Source organism: Colossoma macropomum, unplaced genomic scaffold (assembly GCF_904425465.1).
Source record: "Colossoma macropomum unplaced genomic scaffold, Colossoma_macropomum, whole genome shotgun sequence".
Classification (NCBI taxonomy): Eukaryota; Metazoa; Chordata; class Actinopteri; order Characiformes; family Serrasalmidae; genus Colossoma; species Colossoma macropomum.
This window is the reverse complement of record NW_023494801.1, coordinates 35908787-35934417: the sequence shown is the minus strand read 5'-3', so window position 1 is coordinate 35934417 and position 25631 is coordinate 35908787. Positions and strand designations below refer to the sequence as shown.

Below are 25631 nucleotides of genomic sequence, written 5' to 3'. Positions count from 1 at the left end.
CGTGTAGATTGCATTTCACTGGTTTCACTGTTATGATGCTTTTCAATGAGTAAAATCAGTTTAAAGTGCTGCACAGTGGAAAGCAGGATAGTCATGCCTTCATTGCATTTAAAGGCAGATTGTATTTAATTCTGACATGAAATCAGTATTTCACCTTCTAATGCAGATCCTCACGTATTGTTTTTCAGTAAAGAGATCGAGTGCAGTGAAATAGAGGTTTAATCGAGGTTTTGTTTTTCATTTTGGCTCGTGTTCTGCATCTCACTGTGGAACAGTGATGTCATGTGTGTATTGCATTTCACCTTTTTCCACTGTAGTGACTGCTTTTCAATTCGGCACGAATTCCCTTCCATAGTTTCAGACAGCAGCAATGCTTTTGTCCATCAACTCCCTATATAACTATTTATTAATTTAAAAGTCTACAATGGAAATAAAATTTATTTGATACATAAATGCCTCAGTGTGTGGCTTTAAACTTTAATATTTGCAACAATCACATGCAAGTGAGACTGCACAATAGTTTATAGTTTATTACACAAACTCACTTGATTTTAAGCAACTAGTCACTTTATAAAATCAGGCCACTTGCCTAACAAATTAGATTCTATTAAACTGCACATTTAAATGTTGTTCAAGGGTTCTTTAGTAAAGAAATGGTTCGATTTAGAGCCACAAGTTCCATATAGAAGCCTTTCATGCTTAAGTGGTTCTTTGTATCATGAAATTGTTCTTCAGATTGATGGAGAATGTGATGTATATGGTTCTATATACATCAAAAAGTGTTCTGCTACTGCTACAAGCTTGACATTGCAAACCCTTTTTGGTGCTATATAGAACCATACACAACACTGCATAGAACAACGGACCCCTGGTTCCTATCACCACCACTGTAAAGTCTGTATTTTACTCTTTAACAAGCCATCTTACATCAAACCACTCTGAATGACTTTGTTTGCATATTTTGTAAACATTATAATATGTATTTCCTACGTTTTCGATCTGAATCAAGTGGGAACAAAAACAAAAGCGAGTTTTGCAACGCAAGCATGAGCGTGATTTCTTCTCCCACGCGTATTTGGGAAAGTTCCGCCCTCTGGCAGCTACGATTGGCTAGTAGCTTCCCACCCCCTGCACTCGGATTGGCCCGAAGCTCATACTGACGAGCAGTTTCGCCACTCTTGGCCCCGCCCCCTACTGCCTGTGGCTATTAAGCCTTCTAGACTGGCGGGAAGGGCTTGGGACGTACGAGCTTCTAGCCAGTCCTAGCACAGCGGGGGCGGGGCTTTGCACGAATACGGGCGGGAATTAGAGACAGAGCGCTGAGCGCAATTGCGCGCGCGCTACCGAACTTGCTTTTCGCGGGTTTGCCGGTGGGCGGGATTGTTGAGGAGGCCGAAAAAAAGCTAGCTAGGTTAGCCAGAAAAGAAGTTTGAAGTTCTCTGAGGAGAAATTATAAAAAATATAATTATTTTTCCCAACATACGTAATTTAAAGATTATAAGTGTTATCACCGATCATCTCTGAGGGTTTGTTGCGGTTTTTTCGGTGTTTCTGGCGGCACACGGCGCTAACGATATTATTGCCGCCGGTGGCTTTTTTGAAAACCGTCGGTTGCTAAACTAACGCTGAGGTAATGTTAAGCTAACGCGTCTTCCGTCGGTTTGTAACCCAGAATTCTGGCACTCCGACTCGGACTCACACCTGCACCAGCACCGCTTGAACTTACTTTCATTAAAAAATATTCAGTCCCGCTTTGTTAAACAGCGGAAACCGAGTTAAACGGGCAGAGAAGATACCTGCTAACCAGCTAACGTTAACTACCTCCTTTTCCGGCTTTAATTTGGATAAAGTTCCACAGTTTTTCGTGTCTTTTTTATCGTTTTATTATCATTTTTCCCACCGGACCGGACCGGGCACTTATGGCAGGTTCGATGCTGCACTATTCCGGATCTTGGAAGCCAACCAAATCTCCGATGTGTTGATGTTTCTGGTGCCCGGCTGAGTGAGTGAGTGAGTGAGTGGAGAGCCGAAGCCGGTGCCGCTTTGTTCGGGGCAGAAGCTTTCGGCTGCGCGTTTGTTGGACCCTTTCGGAACCGTGTTTGGAGGCTGTGTGTTCGGGGATGGCGCCCCAGAAGCACGGCTCTGACCACCACGGAGCCGGGTGCAGATCAGGCAGCGGTAAAGCCGCAGGAAACCACACGAACTCCGGCCTCATGAACGCGGCTAAGAGACCCAAACTGGAGCAGATTCAAGCCGACCATGAGCTTTTCTTGCAGGCGTTTGAAAGTAAGCTTCCATGTGTCTCCTGTGGGTAGGAACCGAACCCGAAAAATCTGACTATATTAGCTTAGGGTTAGGCTGAAGATAGCTTTTTACTCAGCTTCTTTTTATTCGAATTTCCCGTTCCACCTTAAATGGCGCTGCAGGTCCATTCTTCCCCCCCGTTACGTCCTGTAACTGCTGCGCCATTTAAGGTGGAACGAAAAATTCGAATAGTCTTGTGGTTTGGAAGTGTGTTTGGTAGTTAGATAACAGCACAGCACTTTTCAGCCATCTGCTCGAACATTTTCACCTTTACTCTGAAATAAGCACTTTAAAGTCACCTTTGTCTAGCCTAGAAGACGACCTTTTGCATAAACTTCTCCTGGACACTTTTCCTGACCACTGATATGCATTAAGAAAACACGTCTTAGGGGTATATAATGACATTTATGATAATAGTTGTGTTACTGGCTTAATTCTTGTTCGTACACACGGAAAGAGACACGTGTATCAAACCCAAGACACGTGCTTTCCGTGTCCTATGTGCCCTTATGTAGAGGTGGGCGATATAAAATTGTAAGATCACAATACTTAAGGAAGTGTTTTTACGATACACGATGTGTCGCCATATTTATTTGTCCTGACATCTGATAATAAGATAATTTAGTGCCAAATATTTAATGTAAATCGTGTTCACAGTTTTTGATAGTGTGTGTTTTATCTCTGTTCCAACTGATCAGATGACTGAAAAAATAAATATTGTAACATCATGTGTCATAAAATCTTCTGAAAGTATTGTTATATTATGTTTTTGTCATATCGCCCACCTTTATCAAAAACTGAATCCAATAATTTGTCTTCATTTTACACAATAAGATGCGCTAAATCCAGTTAAAGTGGGCTAATTATTAAAGGTTTGCCAAAATTGGAATTGACAAAACTTGTAGTTCTTTGTGATCCACGATGCATCGCAATATTTATTTTTCTTGACATCTGATCATTTAGAACAGGCAAAAGTAGTGCCATGTTTTAAAAATGCTGTCAATACTGCGAATTCAGTTACTTGTGTTTAACATTTCACCCACTGAGCTGCAGTAAATCCAGTTAAACAGGACTAATTTTGCTCTCTTTGTAATCAAACATGCAGTTGGTGAGTGTTTTCAAGTACTTATGATATTCATATCGATGATAAGCTCAGAAAAGCATGTTGTGGATGTAATTTATAACGATATTGATAAATATAGTCATATTGGCCAGCTCTACACTTTTTATACTGTTTTATCATCCATTTGACTCACTTACCTCCATAAAACTATCTTCAGATCACAATCTGTGGCAGAAGCTGCTCAGGAATGCCCTTATCTGCTTTGTGTTTTATCATGTTTGTGTATTCTTTCATATGAGGCTTCAGTCCTTTTTCATGCCTTTACTTACTATAACTCGCAATGACCACAAAGTAAGGCTGGATTAAATGACAATAATTGTCATTATCATGATCAGTTATGTCACCATATGCCTTTCTGAGTATCGTCAGTGCTTCTAGAACATTTAACAACTGCATGGTTTATTGAAGAGCATAATCAATCATGTTCAACTGAATTTTGAGCAGCACCCTGTTTAAAATGTTAAATAATGATCATTTGTGCTCGGTTTTTTGGTAGTACTTTTTAAAATGTGGCACTTTTTTGCCACTTTTCCACTTCAGATGTCAGAAAAAATTAAATATTGTATCTGGAAAAATTCTCGAAGCATTGTGATGTGATACACCACAAATCGGGCTGGGCGATTAATCGAATTTCATTTTCAGTCACGATTTTGGCTTCTGACAATAATGAAAATCAAGACCATTGAGAAAACGATGTTTTGTTTCACAATGATGTTCTTGTTTTGTCTTGTGTTATAAATCCAGCACACAGCTTTCCATTATTTTTAAATTGTTTTTCGTGTGAATTCTGTTTATTTAAAGTTCAAAGAAATCCATTATTAACACTTTGTTTAAAGTTCAATTAGTGCATGTTGTTTCCAAAGTTTTGGAGTAATCATGCAGTATTGTCCAAAATAATTGTGATATTTGATTTTTGATTCGAGCAGCCCTACCACCAAGTATCGTATCAGCTAACTAGAACCTGACAAGAAAATTTTGTGACCGAGACTGATTGTAAAGGGCTAAAAATTCTGATAACCAGAAGTACAAGATGACTTAGTTTAATGTTTAGATTTTAGATAATGCTAAACCCCAATTCTTTTACTTGAATTGTCTTTTACTGACTGATATCGTTGTCTTCTCAGTTGCCAGATCTCTAAAAAATCAATAAACAGCAGATCTTTACAGTTTTAAATAATGTATTGTTACCCAGGGGGCAGGGCTACTCAGAATTCTCTGTGGTTTCCATTAAATACGTCCTGTTTTTATTCAGTTCTCGGCGTAGTAAAAGTTTTATTTTGGTTGTGTTTTCATACATTTACATATTTACATGAGTGACTTATACAGCTGTTTCGGAATCCTCCCTTACTGGTGATGCTGGTTCGCAAGTTTGAATCCCAGCAACCTAACCAAAAAATTTTACTGATACTGATAAAGGTGATGTCAATATTGGATATATAAAATAGGATAATCGCTCGGTCCCTGTCAGGCGCACAGATGAAAATAAGACATTTGGCCAAATGTAACTCAGTGATATCATGAAGTGGCGATGCAGATCACTGTGTTGTTTGTGTTATTAAAAAAAACAAAACAGATAAAGTAATGTCACTTCTGCACAGCCTACAGAACCCTTTCAGTTCTCTAAACTGCATTATGCCCTCTGTTTGCAGAACCGACTCAAATATATAGATTCCTTCGGACGAGGAACCTTATGGCGGTGAGTACATAATGAGGGATGCGCCGTTGTTTGTTATGAAACTAACAATCATCAGAGAGGTTACAAGCTGTGCTTTTTTAAACAGACATTATTTCTTATTTTTTATTTTTATTTCCAGCCCATTTTTCTGCATAGAACCCTCACATACATGTCTCACCGGAACTCTAGAACCAACGGGAAAAGGTACTAGACTTTCTTTTTGTGAATATTTTTGTATATATTCAAATAGCCCGCTGCAAACACTATGAATACTCTGTTTAAAGACTCCCAGTATGTCTTTGCGTGCTGAATAACTACGTAACAGTGTAAGGACACTTTTGCACATTTTCTGAAGTGCATCACGTTGCTTGTGGAGTGCAAACAGTGCAGTGTGTGTATGTATTGTCTTACACACCTAAAGATATCCTGAACATGCTTTGTTATGTTGTGCACTGGGGTTAAAACATTGTAATGTGATGAAAAGAGAGACTTGTTAGCACCTGGATTGCCTTCAGTTATAAAATTTGCATATCTAGGCAAATCCTCTCCAACTGACACAAGCTGTGTAGAGGCAGCCAAGATACGAGTGTTTGATTTCCTTCTAGTACAAAACTACCCGAGAGGGTGTAAAAGCTCTTAAGTGTATTAGTGAGTTGTTGTTTTTTTTCTCTTCTTCTGATTTAGAAAATGCTTTAATGTGGATGACCTGCTCTTCAAAGTGGAGCGAACAAAAATGGAGCAGGAGTCACACAAGTAAGAAGATAATGGCTCGACTGGACTTTACAGTTCAGTTCTGTAGTGCTGGAGGAATGGATTAAATTTGTTGTGTATGTCTAAATTGTGCATAGGGGCGGACGATATGAGAATTTATTACCACTGTTGTGATAAAATTAGTCACAGTAAGCTTTTCTGAGAATGTCAGTGATATATTTTTGTATCGTATCATCAAGTCCTTTATTTTTGCAAATGTACTTATTTTACCAGCACTACTCCTTTTGCTTGTATATTTTGTCCGTAGTACCTTATTTGCAAGCCTCTGAAAAATAATTGTATATCGTGAAAGTATTCAAATATTGTGGTATTAAATTTGTGCCGTATTGCCCACTTTGAACTGTCTACTGCTTTTGTTTGTTTTTTCTCCAGTTTGGCCTCCCACTTACAGCTCACTTTCACTGGATTTTTCCATAAAATCGGTAAGAACCTTCTAACAAGCCTGTATTCTAACATTGTATTCCTTCTCTTTAGTTCATGCTGTGCTCACTCATACAGACATTGGGCCTCATTCACCAACATCTTCCTCAGTGTTCTTGAGAAAGATCCGAAGAAAAAGTCTTTGTCCGATTCATGATGTGTTCTTAACGCGCAGAACTGCTCTCACCTTTGTGCTTTTGAGTGTATGTAGATTTTTACCTGCAAATCCCATATAGGAAAACATATTAGTGAATTTCTTCTTAATAACTGTTGGTGAATGAGGCCCAGTGATCTTTGGCGATTGTGCAGTGATTTGATTTTATTTATTTCGTGCTGTACCCTCAGATAAGAATTCACAGAACTCAGAGAATGAAGAAAACTCTGTGTCTTTGGAGGTGCTACTCATCAAAGTCTGTCATAAGAAACGGAAGGTAAAAAGCTTTGATATAGTACTTTTATTCATATGTTTGTTAAATATTTAAAAACATCAGCTGCCCTTTTGACTGTGTGAACGTTACATGATGAATGGAATAGTTACAGTTCAAAATTACAGTTAAATATTTCGTTATCTCTCTAATAAAGTTTCCGAGTACTTTTTGTTACGACGACGACTGCTTGTGTTTTATAATGTGGTGGAGTATGTATGTGACTAATGTTGAGTAGTAGATTTTTATCTCTGTAACCTTTTTCCCCCACAAACCCTTTTTGCTATTTTTGTGCCCTCTACAGGATGTCAGTTGCCCCATTAAGCAAGTGCCTACAGGTAAGAAGCAGGTGCCTTTGAACCCGGACAGCAGCCAGATGAAGGTGGGCTCGTGCCCCACCATTGTTGTGTCCAGTCAGGAGTTTGAGGCCAGTAACAGCCACATGGTGAAATCCTACTCGCTGCTGTTCAGGGTCACCTGTCCCGGAGGGAGGGAAATCAACGGCCTCTCCAGCAGAGAGACCAGTAAGGACTTTGTCTTGTGATACATCATTACATAATGTTTCAGTATTTTGTTGAGGATATTGTGGAGTGTGTTGCGGGTTTCTGTGGTTCAGTGATTATTAAGTATGTCAGTGTAAATGAGTTGAGGTTTTGGTTTGTAGCGTTTGCATGTATGCAAATGAAATATTTTAATGTTTCTGTACAGCATGTTCCTGTACAAGACAATAAAATTTATGAATGTCATAAACTAAAATTAGTTTAAATCAAGGAAACGCCCCACGCCCTTCCCTATCCCTCATGCATTAAGCTTTGTGGGAAAATCTAATACATTTGAAAAGCACATGCTACATGTACTGAAAAGATACTAATATAAAATTAGCACATTTATACAAATTGCAAGCATGCAATAAAGGCTCTTGCACTTTGTTCCCTCTTTGTTTAAATGTAAACCTAAGATTTGTTCTTTTATCCTACATGCTTATGAACTTGATAGTAAAGGCTAATAATCTGTGAAAGATGCAGTTAGAAACTCTTATAATTGTTATGACAATGAACTGCTTGGCTATGAACTGGCTGGTATAAATTGGAAAGAAAACAAAAAAAATAGCACGTTTAAAGAACATATTTATTTTTTTTTGTTTTCCAGATGTTATTGAAGAGGTTCCCAGCAGGAAGAAACGCTATTCCTCCCATCGGGATGATGGTGAGACGACGTTTGTGGCCCAAATGACGGTGTTTGATAAGAACAGGTACTACAATACTACACACATCATTCAATTCTTTCAAAGAAATTGCCTTAATCTCTGCATTTTTTTAAGTCATTTTTGTTTATTAATTTCTTTGTCAGGCGTCTGCAGCTGCTGGACGGTGAATATGAAGTATCTATGCAGGAGATGGAAGAATGTCCTATCGGCAAAAAGAGAGCCACATGGGAAACTATTTTGGATGGAAAGGTTTGTGGAAATGTTTGCCTACGTATGCATGTCTGGTAATGAGTTACACTGAGTTTATGTGACTCATTTCAGTCTCAAATCACGATGATAATCGTACGTGTGTAGTTGTGTGATCACTGAAATCTAGAAGAGAGATTACACCTGAAACTCTCAGGCACTGTTCAGGCGAGATTATTTATTCCGTTTACTCTAAATATCTGCCTTGCAGTCTGTAGTGTCACAAATGTGACTTAGCATTGTCAATACTTTGGGAATTCGCAGCCAAGAGTCAACATCACACACCAAATGAAACTTTTTCTGTAAATTTTATGTTTTAATGTTCAGGGAAAAGTTCAGTACATATCAGCTCGATTTTAGCCACAGAGAACACAAGTAAATGCTTTTTCGAGTGTCTCCAAAGTCTTTTCCACAGAATATAATAGCTGGTTACCGACATTCACACGGGATGAATATCACCTGGGATTATTTCAACAGCTCGTTTTATAGAAAGTAAAAGGCACCGTAATCTTTACTGATGGCTTGAGCATGCAGGCTGTAAAAATGATAGACAGTGTATTTGAACGTGACTAAAATCACAGAGAAATGCTGTTAGAAAACAAATATTAATAATCCACAACAGAAATAATATTAATAATAATAATAATAATAATTTATTGAAGCAGAATGCACAATATCAGCGCCACCAACAACCATCTAATCTGTCAAACACAAAGGCGTTAAAAAAAGTTTTGATGATACCAACGATGTAGTAAGAAAGTTGTATTGAAATTTATCTTTGTCACCCACCTCTGATTATAACTGTTGTTAAATAAAATTTTAGTGTGCACATAAAATACTGGAAGAGCAACTGTGAACTGATTAAAATTTTTTTGATTAGAAAAAAAGGGGTGTTGCCAGGGCAAAGCTGGTTCCAGTGCTGATAAAATTCCTTCATGTGCAGTATCATAGTCATGGGGGTTTTCTTTTAATTGTTCTCACCGTCTCTCATTCCAGTGGGTGCCTCCGTTTGACACCTTCTCTCACGGCCCCACTCTGCAGTTCACCCTGCGCTGGACAGGTGATACAAGTGAGCGCACTACAGCGCCTGTGGCCAGACCGCTCGCTACACGTAACTCGGACACCAGCGGCGGAGAAAGCCACAGGCCCAGCGCCCCGAAACCTCCTCAGACAGTAGGTACGTTATGCTCAGTTGATTCGACTGTGGGTAAGTTTTTGCTAGTGATGGGCAGCTTGGATGGTTTTGCTATTTAAACATTCTTAAACAGAAAAAGGTTCTTTTTGGATGAGCCACGCTCTAAACTGTTGTAAAACTTATTTACACATTATTCATTTTGTTTTAATGCACCAAAAGATTGTCCGGGGTGTGGTCGGTGATTATGGCAAAAATATATCACGATTTTTCACAATGTTTTTCTGAGATTTAGTAAGTTGGAACAGACGAAATAGAACCTGCAGTGGCACCTTTAAAATATGCAATAATAATAATAATAATAAAATTAGATTCACAGCCATGGTGTTTTTATTCAATGTCTTGAATAAAAAACTTCACTGCATCAAATCTAATTAAACAGACTAATTATGCTCACTTTGTAATTTAACGTGGTTGAGTTCTTTAAGTACTGGCGATATCCACGATGTGCTCAGAAAAGTGTATTGTGACACATTTTATCATTATCGTGGAAAGATATCTTCATATTGCCCACCCTAGTGTAATGTTAAATAAATGACATTGACAGTAGGAAGATTTCTTTTTCAGTGTTATATAAATGCACTACGCTGACATGTGTGCTGTTTCTCAGCTGTTAAAGATCCAGTTAGCACAGACATGCCGGTGCGGAGGGAGCAGGTCCACGTTGAGCCTCGACAGAAACTACGCGTTTATTATCAGGTAACAACGTTTTTTCAGACTATGAAATGTCTGACCTGTGTGTGGGTGCTCTATTCTGTCTGAGATTTCAGCTCCAGGAATATCAGAGGAGCTCAGAGCTTCCTGTAATTCTGCATTGAGGTCATCTGTGCTGTTTTTGGCTATGGATAGTCAGCATAGTGGCTGTGTGATAGCTGTGTGTGAGAGCCACCTTCCTGAAAGACTGCTCTGACATTTAGCCCTGACCTTTTCTTCAGGGTTTAAGTGTCGTGCTCACAGCTGCTTCTCTGTTTCTGCTTCCTGACTAGTTTTTGTACAACAATAACACGCGGCAGCAGACGGAGGCGAGAGACGACCTGCACTGCCCCTGGTGCACGCTGAACTGCCGGAAACTCTACAGCCTCCTCAAACACCTCAAGCTCTCCCACAGCCGCTTCATTTTCAACTATGTGGTGAGCAAAATAAACTTGCCAGTGCTTTCTAGGCACGCTCACTCATTTATCCAGGGTGATGGACATTTGCAAAACACTACTGTTAAAAGGTTTAGAATCAGTGGTTTTAAGAATATAAGATCACTTTTGTTGCAGACACAAATAAAAAAGAAATCAACTTAAAAGGTTTCAGACAATTACTAGGAAAGTATATGAAATTAAGAACTTTTTAGATGTTTCCAGAATGATGAATGTAGCTGTAGATGATAAATGATGCCAAGAATGAAGTTAACATTCAGAGTGCCAGAATATTTTACATTGTCTAAGATATTATTGAATAAAGAAATAAATTACAAGTAATTCTGTTATTAATTATGGTCAACAGTGAACATACAGTACAGTTTTACAGATATGTCCTCAGTTTATTAGGAACACTTATTTATCTCTAGACCCATTTGTACATTTTATCAGCTCCACTTCTTTGTAGTTCTACAGTTACAGACTGTAGTCCATCTGTTTCTCTGATACTTTGTTAGCCCCCTTTTACCCTGTTCTTCAGTGGTCAGGACCCCCATGGACCCTCACAGAGCAGGTACTATTTGGGTGGTGGATCATTCTCAGCACTGCAGTAACACTGACGTGGTGGTGGTGTTTTAGTGTGTGTTGCACTGGTCTGAGTGGATCAGACACAGCAGTGCTGCTGGAGTTTTTAAACACCTCAGTGTCGCTGCTGGACTGAGAATAGTCCACCAACCAAAAATATCCAGCCAACAGCGTCCTGTGGGCAGCATCCTGTGACCACTGATGAAGGACTAGAGGATGACTGACACAAACTGTGTAGCAGCCGATGAGCTATTGCCTCTGACTTTACATCTACAAGGTGGACCAACAAGGTAGGAATGATCCACCACCCAAATAATACCTGCTTTGTGGGGGTCCTGATCATTGAAGAACAGGGTAACAAAGTATGCAGAGAAACAGATGGACTACAGTCTGTAACTGTAGAACTACAAAGTGCCCCTAAATGGACAGTGGAGCTGATTAAATGGATGATGAGTGTAGAAACAAGGAGGTGTTCCTAATGGAGTGCTCAGTGAGTGTATGTACCATCATGGTTTATGGTAAGGCTTCTTTTTCACTAAGGAAATGTTAATTTCTTTCTTATTTGGTTTCTCCTGTTCCTGCTGGGCAGCCTCACCCCAAAGGAGCCAGGATTGATGTATCTGTGAACGAGTGCTACGATGGCTCGTATGTGGGGAATCCTCAGGACATCCACTGCCAGCCTGGCTTTGCCTTCAGCCGTAACGGCCCGGTTAAAAGGACCTCCGTTACGCACATTCTCGTCTGCAGGTCAGTCCCGCTGTGCTTATCCTTCTGTTAGCACAGTGGTTCCCAAAATTCTTACAGTCCTGTACCCACTCACACATTAAACCATCTGCTGAGTGCCCCATCTTACTCCTTGCGCACACACTCAAATGGCCTTAACGCAGACATTTAGCCTTGTAAAATCAATCCACCTTAACATATCAAATGTTTACAATGCAGTGGTACAACACACCAGATATACTGAATATATGATGAATAAACAGTGTTAAATGTTAGGCCTGTATTATATATGTAGTTCATTCTGAAGTAAACTATAAATGTTGTCATATCGCCCACCTCTTAGCATAAACGACTACTATCGTTAGTTTCTCCTGAACCTGACATGCAGAGGAAAACTTCTTGTCCCACACAGCCTTTTACACCAGTATTAGTAAGGAAAGGACAAAAAACCCAACTGATTATGGCACACATTTGCCAAGGGCTGGACGTCATAAATCACACATGCATACACACACTGTGTAAAAGTACGCAAACTATCCGGATATCAAGACTAAAGTAAGTGAAAATGTCAATTTTTTCCATATACCCACATCACTGGGGGTACTTGTACACCAGTTTAGGAACCACTGTGTTGGTCTTCAAGTGCCCAATCCTGAAAATGATCGGTACAGTTTTGTTTCCTAATCTAAACTTGTTAATTATCATGTCCTTAAAGTAATAGTTTGACAAAACCAAATTTTGGCTGTAAACCAAGGCATTTAGTGTCTGGAGTTTGCTTCTTTAGTTTTAGCACCTAAGCTACGAGGCTAATGTAGCTAACAAGTAACGGATGCTTATACGTCACTATTTAGCATGGTGCTAACTCCATACTTTAATCATCACACACTCAACTGTGTCAAGTTGTTTAGTAATCTGAAGCTTTCTTGTGTGGTTTCTGACACAGTATGACATTCTGTTGTTTATAAACGTACAAAAGGAAGTTGCATAGCTGGAAAAGAGTAGTAGCAGCCATCCTGAAGCCTGAATTTAATCACAGGAATGTGCAGAGTGGGATTTCAACTGGGGATAGTGATTCAGTGAGTTGGCTTGTGGGCATATTAGTGTGTAGGTGGATGCTTTTCTTAAAACCCTGTACAGAATTGAAGGTAAGGCCATGCTGTTTTCTAGGTTTATCCTTCCATATCAGCTGATGTAGTGGTTCTGGAGTCTCATGTTCAGTTCAGTGTATCTACTGTCATCTTCCAGTGCATTGCTGAAAGTGTGTTGTGTCTGTGATGGTGTCTCTGCAGGCCAAAGCGCCCGAAGCCCAGCCTTTCCGAGTTTTTGGAGTCGGAAGAGGGTCAGCTGGAGCAGCAGCGGACGTACGTCAGCGGACACAACCGCCTGTACTTCCACAGCGACAGCTGCATGCCCCTTCGACCGCAGGAGATGGACGTGGACAGCGAGGACGAGAGGGACCCTGAGTGGCTCCGGGAAAAGACCACCATGGTGAGGTCTTACTCAAGGGAGATTTTAGTTTATTAGCCACACCAACCTTATAGCTCCACTCATTGGCCAGTTTATCAGAAGCACTTGCTATACGTACACTTTGGTTTACAGTTACACATGGTAGCCCGGGGCGTCCAAACTTTTTTCAAAGAAGGCCAGATTATACCATGTCAAAATACCTGAGGGCTGAAATATTATTCACAAATGATTCAAGATATTAGGTTTTCAAATATCAGTGTATAGAATTGGTGCTTTCTGTGAGCTGCCGTGTTCTGTCACTGTAAAAAAGATGCACAATGCTTCGTTTATTGTTGCTCAGAGCAGTTTGGGTCTGTAAGGACTTAAAACAAATAACTAAATTGTTTAGACATTTCTTGTTACTCATAATGTATTAACTGTGTTCCTATTCAGTTGTTTACTTGTTCAAAAATATAATGTTGGACAAAGTAAACAGAAATCCGTACTTGTTTTTTTTTGTTTTGTTAATGTTCTTTACATATCAAATAAATGCAGCGGCCGCCGTTAGAAAAACGAGCAGATTAAACAGCCGTTATTGTTCCACCTTAAAGGTTGAATCTGCTCTGATAAGAAGTCGGTGCTGTGAGACTCGCGGAGCTGCAGCTGCTTTGGTTTCTCTCCTGAATACTTACTGTAATGTTCTCCTGTTTCATGTCTGTTGATTGTAATGAGTTTAATGTCTTTTGAAATATGAGGCTTTTTGGCTGCGGTTTTTTGATCCAAGTGTTCTCAGTGTTAGTCTGAGCTTTATGGCTGCAGTCTGGACTAAATGTGGTCTGTAAATGAAGCTGCAGGTCAGTCAGAGAAGAAAGGCTCTTAAACTCTAGCTAACTTGGTCACTGCAGTGCCCACAGGGCTCGAGGATGGCTAACATAAACTGTACGTCAACAGGTGATCTACAGTCTCTTACTGTACATCAGCGAAAGTGGAGCTACGAGAGAAGTGGCCAGTAAGTGTAGAATTGGATAGAGGTGGGCAGCATGGCAAGAATTATCACAATTTTTAAAGATATTTATTTTTTCATTTGAACAGAGAACAGGGATCAGTAGTACTGCATAAAAATACTATTAAAACTGTGAACACAGTCAATTTTTATTCAAAATTTGGCACTAAATCCAGTTAAACTGGATAAATTTAGCTCTTTATAATGAAACATGCAGTTGGTCAGTTTATACAAGCACTGATGATAATGATATGTATTGTCATATTGCCCAGTCCTGCATTGGAGTAGCTGGAACGTCACTGCTGTCCTTGCCGTTTTTCTCAATAGATTGAATAGAAATGGTTCAAAGTCATATGTTGTCATGTTGTTCATTGGAATCACGTGGCTGCAAACAACGTATTAGAAGAGTTAGCAGTTGTTGTTGTTTTCTTTTCCTCTCGTGTTGTCATTGTTTTGAAATCACCTGATTTGTCCCTTGCAGCAAATCGAGGAGTTCACAGATGTCAACGAGGGAGAGAAAGAGGTGATGAAACTCTGGAACCTTCACGTAATGAAACACGGGTGTGTATTTCTGTTCCCTCCCACTGATCTATGTATCCTTTTTATTGTATTACATTTTTACTGTGGCATAATATAATCAGCACACTCATGTGTGTGTTTATTAACTTTTTTTTAAAGTCTTTCTTCAAACCTAGTCCTAGTGCAGGTCACCATTGCCTATATAATGTTTATCTTTATTTTTATTTATTTATTTTTTTCTGCCTTAAGATTCATAAGACTCATCAGATTAATAAGATGCTCTTTTTATACTCATGTTACTGACCCGCTGCCAATTTACTTAGTTGTTTGTGGAACATCAGGGTTTATTTTTTTAAAGCATCACACAACTTTACTGGTCATCAAATTCAGATATTTAAAAAAAAAAAAAAACTCGAAATTTAATGTTGTCTTTTACTATTTTCAGTTAGATGCAGGGCTTAAACGATTTGCACTTTGATTTTCATTGCATTCTGTTTTTATTTACATTTTGCACAGCGTCCCAACTTTTTAAAAACGAGGTTGTACAATCGGCACACTCGGATGTGTGCATTTATTATTTATTATACTCTTTTGATCACCAAGGTAATTTGAGTAAGGATCTAATGTCTGTCTTTCTGCCTTCAGATTCATAGCTGACAATCAGATGAATCAGGCCTGCATGCTGTTCGTGGAGGAGTGTGGCTCCGTTATCATAGAGAAAAACCTCTGCAGAAACTTTCTTCTCCACCTGGTCAGCATGCACGACTTCGGCCTGGTGAGCACCGTGACCATTGATAAGGCGATGGCTCTACTGAGGCAGGGTCAGCAGCGGACCGAGAACAACTGCGGTGCCAGCAACACTCCTGGACAGGCTAGTAAAATGGCAGAACCTGTGAAAGCACGGGCCTGAGGAACTTCACATGATTTCTGGACGCATTCTGCTCAGGCACTGGGTCAAAGGGTGTCTCACACAGGAGGGGTGGTGGAGGGTATTGCTGCGGGGTGATTTGCAGGAGGGATGGAGGGGAAAAAAAAACAAAAAAAACTTTGAAGATGATGGAATTTTTCCATTGTCCGTATGTCCAGGATGCCAGCTTATTGCTTTTAAACCTCAAATCAGTTCAATAATTGGAGCGGGAATCTGAAGTTTTCCTCTACATCCAAACGAGATGTTCAGGGTGATGTTAATGGACGTCTTCAGCAATCAGCTTCAAAAATAAACGTGTGTTTTGTCTTTGTGACCTCTGGCCTCTACCCTGAGAACTTGGTATTAACTATAGTTTTTGGTGCCTGTTTCAAAAAGACTTTTGGAAAGATTTTTAATATATTTTAAATAGCATGGTAGAAAAATGGGGATTCCTCCTCTGTGGCTTTTACTGATTTTTTTTTTTCTGAGGTTTTGTAATCATTCTCTCTAATGGTGGTGCATTAGTTTGTCAACATTTCTGAAACTGTTTGGAGAGCACAGGTATCTGGCTGAACGTTTGGAGTCCAGTCCTGAAGGGCCAGAGCAGTGCAGCTTCCCTGCTTTAATACTTCTGATTCAGCTAATTACAGCAATTTTTAACCCAGTGTCCATCTTCTGCTTCTGTGGTCTACGGTTGATTACCACAGGCAACAGCTTCAGCATGTTTGCCAGAACTTCTAATAGAAGCTGAAGTGGGCAGGTGCTAAATTATGTCAGGACGCATTTATGTATTTTTGTAGACAATTCATCGTTTCATCAGTAAGACTAGTTCATGATCACTGTAGATACCAGAAAACCTTAAAGGAAAGCAAGAGCAATCAGAACCGCTCGATCCAGTGTTGAAAAGTTGGATAAAACTAGTAAGAACAGCTTTAATCAGATGTTCTGGTACCGTTAAAGAGTGAGTGACTAATTTGCTTCTGTAAGTGAAAATGTAATGGTTGTAGATTTGATTTGGTGCTAGTCACGAATTTCAGTGTGTTTTCTTGGAATTCAGCAACAGCCCTTTGGCTTTTACCACAGTGGACTGTTGCGGCAGTGAGGTTTCCGTTCTCACGTTCAAGAAAATGTAAGTGATACGGCAGAAATATCACAACACCTGATATGTAGAACAATATTTAGTTTTTCTCAGATTTGCTGAGTTGGAACAGACACAATGGAACCAGTAGTGCTGCATATATAAAAGCCAGTAATAATAATGATAATCCTACAGCTACAATTATTTATATTCAGTGTTTTACAAACTACAATGAAATAATAATAACAATGAAACATAATTATGTTCACTTTCTGATTGAACGTGTAGTTAGTTTTCTTTAAGTACTGCCGATATGCTCAGAAAAGCGCACTGTGACATAATCAATCATGATATCGATAAAATATGGTCATATCGCCCACCCCTACGTGATACCCAAAGGCATTCTCAGGCAAATTTTCGGACAAAATGTGCCAGTGGACCAGCAAAGACACCTTAAAAAAGGCTTTATTGTGTCAAAAACATGAAAATGGACAATTGGTTCAAATTTTGATCCATGCAGTTGTTCAGTTCTAGAAGTACTGATGACTCTCACGATACTGATGTAGAGGTGGGCAGTACGGCAAAATGTAATATCGCAATACTTCAAAGGTTTTTTACGATACATGATATATAATGTTTATTTTCTGACATTTGATGAAGTTATGAGACAACGTAGAGCTGCATTTTAAAAATATTAAAAACTGAATCCAATTAATTTGTATTCACACACTGTCCTATTAAACCGGACTGAAGAGGCGCTCTTTGTAATCGAACATGCAGTTAGGAAGTGTTTAAGTACCGATGATATCCTGATATACTCAGAAAAGCGTATTTTGACGCACTTTTATACGATATAACGATATATATTCGAATATATTCATGTTGCCATATATCGTCATATAAGATTGTCTTGATGAAGATGTATCATCAGATCGCCCGCCTGTAGGGAAACATGCTGAGTCTGTGATAATCCACTGTATGCAGCAGATGCTGTTGAGTATTGCATTAAGGAGCAGGAGGAAAGCAGCACTGTGGTCCTCCAGGCCTGGAGTGCTGTATAGATGAGTGGGGCCGGATTCCTGACGGTCCAGGGTGCTGAAAATGTGAGCGTGAATGTCCGCCAGAGTCTTAAACTGTTACACTGAAACCAGGTGATGCACGAACACAAGACACAAACACGTACAGGGTATTGATCTCGTACACTTGAGGAAAATCAGCCTCCTGAGCAGGGAGATGACCCTGCACTCAATGTTTACACTTCTTTTCCCATGGATTCATGGACTTCGAGCAGGGTTCAGGCTTTTTAACACGTACCTTTTTACCACAAACCTTTTTGTAAGGACATTAGTGCAGGTTTAGGTCTGAAAGCACAGTTTGTTGTTTTTAAAGAGTGGCAGCTGTTTATTTGCCATTAATGGGCTGATTCTGCTCCACTTCTTCTGTCTCTTTTATTTGGTTTAAAGTAGTAGCTTGAGGACGCAACCCTTTCCTCTCTTCTCTAGTCGGCAGTTTTATTTGCTGCTGTTTCGTGCAGTTCTCTTCTGTCCCCAGCCTGAAACTGTCTGATGGGAGCTTTCTTTCTTCAGGTGTGTCTAAACACCCCGAGTCCTCTGATATGTACATAAGGGAAGAGTAAACGGCGCAAAGCATTTGGCGAGGATGCGGATTAGTCTTTTTACGGTGGAGTTTACATACCAAAGGGAGTGACACTGCTGCAACTTTTTTTTTAAAACCTGAGGTTTATAGTTCTTGCTTGACCCTTAGTTCCCAAAGGCAGCGCGAGTGTCGGAGGAAGCGGAACTGGTTTCTGTATGCTTTGCTTTAGTTTGCTGAAACGCTGAGGGGGGCAAGGCTGAGAGAGTTTTCTGATTTTTAAGACTCTGTCGAGTTGTGACTTTACCAGCTGAAATGCTTATCTATGCTTTCTATGCCTCAAAACGGAGACCAGCATCATTTGCACAAAATGTGGTTGGCCATAAGAAAGTTAAATGGATTTTAAGAAAGAAAAAAAAAAATGAAAATTCTTTGCCATGAATTGATAGTTGGCCAGCTTTGTTGAGGTTGGTGCTTTTGCTCTAAAGGAGTGATCTGAAATAGTTGTTTTTCTATTTAAAAATAAAGATTTTTTTTCCATTATTGATGAGTCATGTCGCTTGAAATCTGGAAAATGAACACTTTCACTTCGACATATTGGCATATTAAGTGCACTCTGAAGTGTTTACTTAACTTTATTTATTGTGGCAAACGTTCACTTGCTTTCTTACAGGCGTCTCCAGAAGGCACAAACATAAATGAGGTAAAACACACCGAACCATCACAGTTTCGTAAGTGTATCTACATGCGACTTTTCTCTCTCATGTAGGGCCGACCGATATCAGCCGATATTAAGCTCAGATTAATCAATATCTCCCCAAACCTAACATGTTACAACACAGAGAACTTAAAACAAGAGCAAATTAAAACAAACCCAAAACGATAATAAGCTCCACCCCAACAGTATTTATATTATTTAAGACTTTGTTTCTGCTGTTTAAGGAGTGACGATTAAAAACAGTCGTATTTGACTGTTCTGATTACAGCTTAGTCAGTTAAGTCTGGTTAATTTTTGACTATATTAAATTATAATCGGCTACTGTTATCAATTATTGTAATTTCTAGCTTCTTAAAATCAGTATCGGTCACGAGTATCATATCGGTCGGGCCTTGGTGGGGTGTAGCCTCGTTTCAACAAGATTCCTTTTGAAAAAGAAAAGTAACTTACACAGCAGTGCGTGAACCACGTACCTTTTTTGTTCTGGATAATTATTATTTCTGCCTCTTATGATGTTCACAAGTTTCAAATTATTAAATTACTTTAATACCCAAAACAAACAAACAAAAAACACTATTTGAAAGTAAGCCAGATGGCAGAAGCACATTTTTACTAAAATTAAAACTTTCTGGCTTTCTCTCGTTTTCACACTTTTATCAGCCACACATTTAAACATCACTGCAGTCTGATATCAGAGAAGTACAGCTGTACGCCATTGTTTCGGCGCTCCTGGTCAAATTACATGTTTAGTTGAATTTAAAATGAATTTGCTGAGTTTAACACACATATTTAACATGTTAACATTAGCAAATAAATAGAAACTGTGCACTAAAGTTAGAAAAAATGTAAATCTGTTCCCTGTAGAGACTGTAAATTGACCGGGTTTTCTAAAACCCTTCCATCCGACTGAATATCGCTGCCATTTTTTTTATTTGAACTTCATTATAAATGGACAAACTAAGTTTTTCTATGCAACAAATGTTTTTCATCTCCTATAAAATTAAGTTTCCATACAACAGCAATGATATGAAACGCCCTGTGTTCAAACTCTTAAAACAGACCACAAATGTGATTTAGATTAAAGTCCTCCTCCATGGGGCTGTAATTTCAGCCATGAGGCGCATTCAAAAATAATAAAAAATAATAAAAAATACATAAAATGTTTTCAAGGTTTCTAAAAACTGACAGGTTTGTGTTAGCGGGGGTAGGGGGGGGCCTTAACGCTTGAAGCTCATTACAAAAAAACCCTAAAAACCTGCCTTTGATCTCTGCAGTTGCGCTTTGCTCTCACCTTGTTTCTTTTCTGTGGTAAAACCTGAGCAGCGAGCTCTGCAGCTCAGACCTGCTGAAACGCACCTCTTCCTGACAAGACACACAAAAACTCCTCAGACTTGGTCCTCAGAGAGTCACACCCAGTCAACAGCCGGAAAACTGCGCTACGGAACACGTTAACAGCTCTAACGTTATGAGGGATCTTCACTAACGTAGAAAACTAAAAGGAACCAAAGGTTCTGACATCAGGATTAAAGATGGCCAAAAAGACAAAATATCTCATGACACCAGATTCACACCAGACGCCTCGCTTAAGTGTAGCAGCCGAGCGTCCGATCCGCACTGCCTCAGCCTCTCTCCATCGCCTACGCACGTCAGCTGCTTCTCCTTTTCTAATTAAAGCAGTTTTATAGTGATTTTAAAACTTCACAACACTAACAATTTGGGCAAAACAACTAATTGCAATTTTAATGGCTAATAATGCAACTGTAACTTAATTTGGGGTTATTTTCTATAAATTGAGATTCAGATTATTTTTTAATTTATTTTTTTATATCCTCTTTTTAACCCCTGAATGCAGCGTGCCAGACAGCCAGTAAGTCGTGGTTGTAATTTCACAACACATGGAGGTTTGGTTGCCTCTGAGTGGTCTAGAAACAGCTCACAGTCTCTGTGTTAAACTTAAGACGTTTTTGATGATGTAGGCTGTAAAAATCTCAACTTTTGTGATTTGAAAATTGCACTCCTAAATCTTACAGCCCTTACAAACACACCTGCTTTTTTGCAATTAAATCAATTTGTTTTTTAACAGAGAAGGAAAAATCGATTGGCTGTGTATCGTTATCGGCCGATTTTCGCTTCTTTTTACCAAAAGGAAGAACAAACAGCAGCAGAATCCTCCGACTGACCTGCAGTATTGCTCGTTATGCAGTGTTATCTCCTGTAGGAGGCGCTGGCACTCCCTGTTCTTGTCTTTTTTTGTAGAACAGGATGTAGCCAGTATGTATGTGCGCTGTTCAGTTTAAGTGCTTCAAAGGAAAAAAAAGTTCAGTGTTTAGAAAGAAAAATGCTTCAGACAACTACATTAAAATCATCCTATTTGTTGTCAGGCCTTAACAGTCCAGACCTGCCCATGACCGGTATCGGTATCGGTATCGGCTGATCGTGCTGAAAGGTGATCAGTATCAGCCACAAAACACTGATCAGTCCTTCGCTGCTGTTTGTATCAGTTAAAAGCTCTTAACTGTACGCTTTACAGCGATGGTACAGCACAGGAGCTGCTCGGCAGCTGCAACAAGGTCACGTTTTAGTTAATTATATCGTCAGAGTTTATGCTCATTAAAAAAAATTCAATTAAGATGTGGGTTTAGTGATTAGACGGACGACTGAAATCGTTTGGGAGACGTGTCTGGTGTGAATCAGCAGTCAAGCCTAAAAACTGAAGCATGATGTTTATACAGTCCATTTGGAAAAATTTATTATGTTTTGTTGATTTTCTAACTGTAAACAAGTTGCCAAGTCCTCTACACGGGAAAAACTATGTAAATGTGGCATTTGTCTGCTAAATGTGCACAATTTATATTTATTTGAATTTAACATGTTTAGTTCTGCACAGGCCATACTTAATGCCCCCCCCCCACCACCCCACCACATTATAAATTTAGTAAATAAACAGTAATTGTGTATTACGATGTGTCTCTGTAGAGGACGTGTAACTTAACACTCAGAAAATCAACACGAACGTGAAATTTGGCCGAAGCGTAAGACTGTAAACAAATCTAAACAGAAACTATTAAAACAGTAGTGCCACATTTAACAAGAAAGAAAAATGTTTCACACACTGTGCAGGACCATAACCGGCTCAGCAGGGTTAATTATGCTCCCGTAGGCTACGTTCACATTACTAGACCTAAAGGGGGAGTCCACCGATTTTTCAAAATTCCTGCTTAACTGAGCATTTGAGATGTGAACAGAGTAAATTCGTATCATAAAACAGTGTCTCAGTCATCAGGCAGTGAATTCATAACCATTAATGTAGTAACTTTCTGTGAGGGAGCTTTTAGAGGTGGACGTCTGGTTCCTATCACCACCACTGTGAACAGTTCTGACTCAGTAAGTTTCTCTAGACACACCAAACCGCTCTGAATGACTCTGAATGACTCTGAATGACTCTGTTTACATCTTAGCCAATTAATTATGCAGAAACATTGTACAAATTAGTGGAGTTGCCCTTTAGGTGGCACAAATAATTTTTTTTGTCGATGTTTTCAGAGCTGTGTGGACATGCAAATCTGATCTTTTCAAATCAGACCTGTACATCTTTATGTGGTCCTGAATCACATGGAAATCTGATTTACGGCGTTAATGAGAACAGCCAGCTCGGAACTTACGTGGGCTTTTTAACTGCATATCCGGCATCATTCAGTGTTAAGTTAGTGCCAGTAAACACTGCAGAATCAAATGGCCTCATTCACCAACCGTTCTTAAGAAAATGTCTTCTTAAACCCACTTATGCAGTTCTGACGAAGACTCAGACATTCACCAGTGTTCTCCTATGTGGGGTTTGTTCTTAGGTAAGAACAGAATCTACACACACTCAAGAGCACAAAGGTGAGAACAGTTCTGTGCTTTAAGAACACGACATGAATCTGACGGAGACTTTTTCTTAGGACCTTTCTCAATCAAGAATCAAGCCCAGTGTATCTGAGCTGTTTTCACCTTTGTTTTGCTCTAATAATGAACAGCTGAGAGCAAATTATCTTTGGGAATGTGAACCATCCAGTAAGAAAGAAAGAGGCTTGTAATGTGAATGTAGCCTTAGACTCGCAGCCTTCTGAGGATTCAAACGTGAAAACTTAACATCTACGTCGTTTATGAGCCTCTTTTCAGTCTCTTTTCAATGAAACATGCACTGACAGAACTGACAATATCCACCTAATCAAGACGGGAAAAAAACAAATCTGAGTGGGTGTGAAGCTGATGTGCTGCAGGTTTGTGGGTCCAGCAGGCCGGAACTGCCCCCCCCTCTTTAAAACGCAGGAGCTGCATCGCCAACATCAGAACACCAGCACCTTCCAGCCGGGGTGCGTGAAAGAGCAGCCGAAAAACAGGCAGTCCACCACCTGATCCAGCAGCCAGTAAAACACCACCTCTCTGTTCCCTGAGCCAATCGTAACCCTCAGCTTGAAGGTGCCGCCGTCGCTGGGGTTGTTGTTGTTGTTGCTGACGGGAAACAGGCTGACCACCTCCATGTCGAACGTGACCGAAGACCCCACAGTGATCGCTGGCAGCTTGTTGGTCATTTCTTTCCCATTAACAAACACGGCACCTGCAGAGAAATACGGGCATATTTGACTGGGTTTTCTATTAAAACGGAGCAGAGTTTTCATCGTTAACTAAAACAGCACAAAAAGTAAATCAAAACTATGTCCACTGCAAAACAAACAAAATAGAATTACTGAGAAAAATTTGTTTATTGTGAAATTTTTACTCGTCCTTTATCGCACCTGCTGTTCATCATATAAAAAACTAAAACCGAAATGAAATAAAAATAAAACGAACTATTAATGCACCCTTAAAACTAACAAATTAAAAAAACAAATGCAAAACTGAACAGATGAAAATGTAAAACTAGAACACCAACATTGTTTTTATAGTATGACCATGCGTGCAGTTATAATGCTAATTGCTGGGTGACAAACTTGCATTGTTTGTTAGCTACATTAGCTTCATTGCTCCAAAACTAGGGTTGTCTTTTAAAGATGTTTTGCTATCTGTCAAAAACCGTCTCTTGCCACGAAAACGATGCCTTGACAGAAAAAACGGACCAAAAAAGTTCAAAGTTGAACATTTGATGAAGCTCAGACTCGTCAGTCACAATAGGAAATGATATTGGGCAACGCAGCCTCGTAGATTTTGAATGAAACAGGCCTAAACGCTGCAGCCGAGTCACATCCACAGACTTTACACTTCAGCTCTGAAGACGCAGCAGGACAGTGGCTGGTTTGGTTGAAGCTCACACGTCTTTTTGCTTCATATTATAAGAAAGAACAGCAGATTTTGTTTAAGAACTCTTAATGAGTTTCTGCGCTCACATCAATCTTCAATGAGAAACCAGCGTCTGCGTATGTGTTTTATTTTTTCTGATGCAGAGCAAACATTTGTGATAATATCACTAACTAACAGTGATTATATCATCATATATCATATTCAGTAAAGTGTGCTATTAAAGTAACATTCAAAACCATCCCACTATATTCCACTAACCTGCACACCTTTCACTAGTATGGACTATATTTTTAAAAATAATTCAGAATCATACCAAAATAATCAAATCGGTGAGATTTCATGACTGACTCGACTCGTGTGGCTGTCTGGTCACAGATTTCCGTTCCTATAAAATTAAGTAAATGTGAATCGTACCGTTGGTGGAGATGCAGACGGCCTGATCTCTCTGTAGAGACTCCGCTCCGCTCTGGTTGTCCGCACAAACTCCAACACTGTCACATTTATCCATCTGTCCGGCCGCCGAAATCCTGCAGAGAGACACAGAATCCAGTGTTCCAGGTGGTTCCTAGTGTGTTCAGCTGTGCTAATGTACTTCAGTCCATGTTTATAGAGAACAGCGAGTCACACAGAGTCAGAAACCACATAATACTGAGATACTGAAAACCTCCACAGGGTTTAATTGATTTAGGCATGCGACGCGCGCAATGCTAACTGGTGGGTATAAGCTTCCTTTACTTGTTAGCTATGTGACCCTCACAGCTTCAGCGCTACAACTGAAGTAAACCTCAGACCTGCCTTGGCTGATCAACTTCATCTGGGGGTAACACTGCGTTCAACCGCCAGCGACTTTTTGCCTCTCGTCGCCCTCATCGCTGGTCGACTTGGGTTATATTAAATATTTATAACCACATATATATCTGTATTTATATTAATATTTATATCCATATTTATATCGAATATGGGCCTAATTAGAAGCACTGGCAGCGACTTTTCGCCTCTTGTCGCCAGCATCACTGGTCGCTCATCGCCTGTGGACGTTTCTGACCTTGAGAAGGCCGTTGGTTGCTATGGTTTCATAGGCGCCAAGTGCAAATCAGATGCGTTCCCACTATAAAATAGAAATCCCGGGGAGAAATCGCTACTGTGATTATTTTTATTGAATCCCTGTTTAGTGCATCACTGTCAGTGCAGTTAGTATGTACAGAAAACAGTGTGGTCTGTTCACTGCCGCTGTTCCTCTATCTCTAGTAGGAACAATCATCTAGGAAACAAAAAAAAGAAGTGTACCA

General features: G+C 39.7%; 2 protein-coding genes across 2 annotated transcripts in view; one reads left to right on the top strand and one right to left on the bottom strand.

Annotated features, from left to right (window-relative positions):
* The first annotated feature begins 1341 nt into the window (after window positions 1-1341).
* Window positions 1342-18887, top strand: suz12a (SUZ12 polycomb repressive complex 2 subunit a). Its single transcript, XM_036589424.1, has 16 exons — window positions 1342-2286; window positions 5077-5123; window positions 5242-5306; window positions 5787-5855; window positions 6246-6295; window positions 6639-6724; window positions 7023-7242; window positions 7868-7970; window positions 8069-8174; window positions 9168-9348; window positions 9974-10062; window positions 10350-10493; window positions 11665-11822; window positions 13088-13286; window positions 14729-14808; window positions 15412-18887. The coding sequence occupies exons 1-16, from the start codon at window positions 2121-2123 to the stop codon at window positions 15674-15676; spliced, it is 2028 nt and encodes a 675-aa protein (XP_036445317.1). The 5' UTR covers window positions 1342-2120; the 3' UTR covers window positions 15677-18887.
* A 3716-nt stretch (window positions 18888-22603) lies between these two features.
* Window positions 22604-25631, bottom strand: part of crlf3 (cytokine receptor-like factor 3) — a 35597-nt gene continuing 32569 nt past the window's right edge. Inside the window, exons 8-9 of the mRNA XM_036590049.1 lie at window positions 24757-24869; window positions 22604-23662 (exon numbers count right to left, since the gene is read on the bottom strand). Coding sequence (XP_036445942.1) covers window positions 23391-23662; window positions 24757-24869 — 385 coding nt within the window. The 3' untranslated portion in view covers window positions 22604-23390. The remainder of the gene's footprint in view (window positions 23663-24756; window positions 24870-25631) is intronic.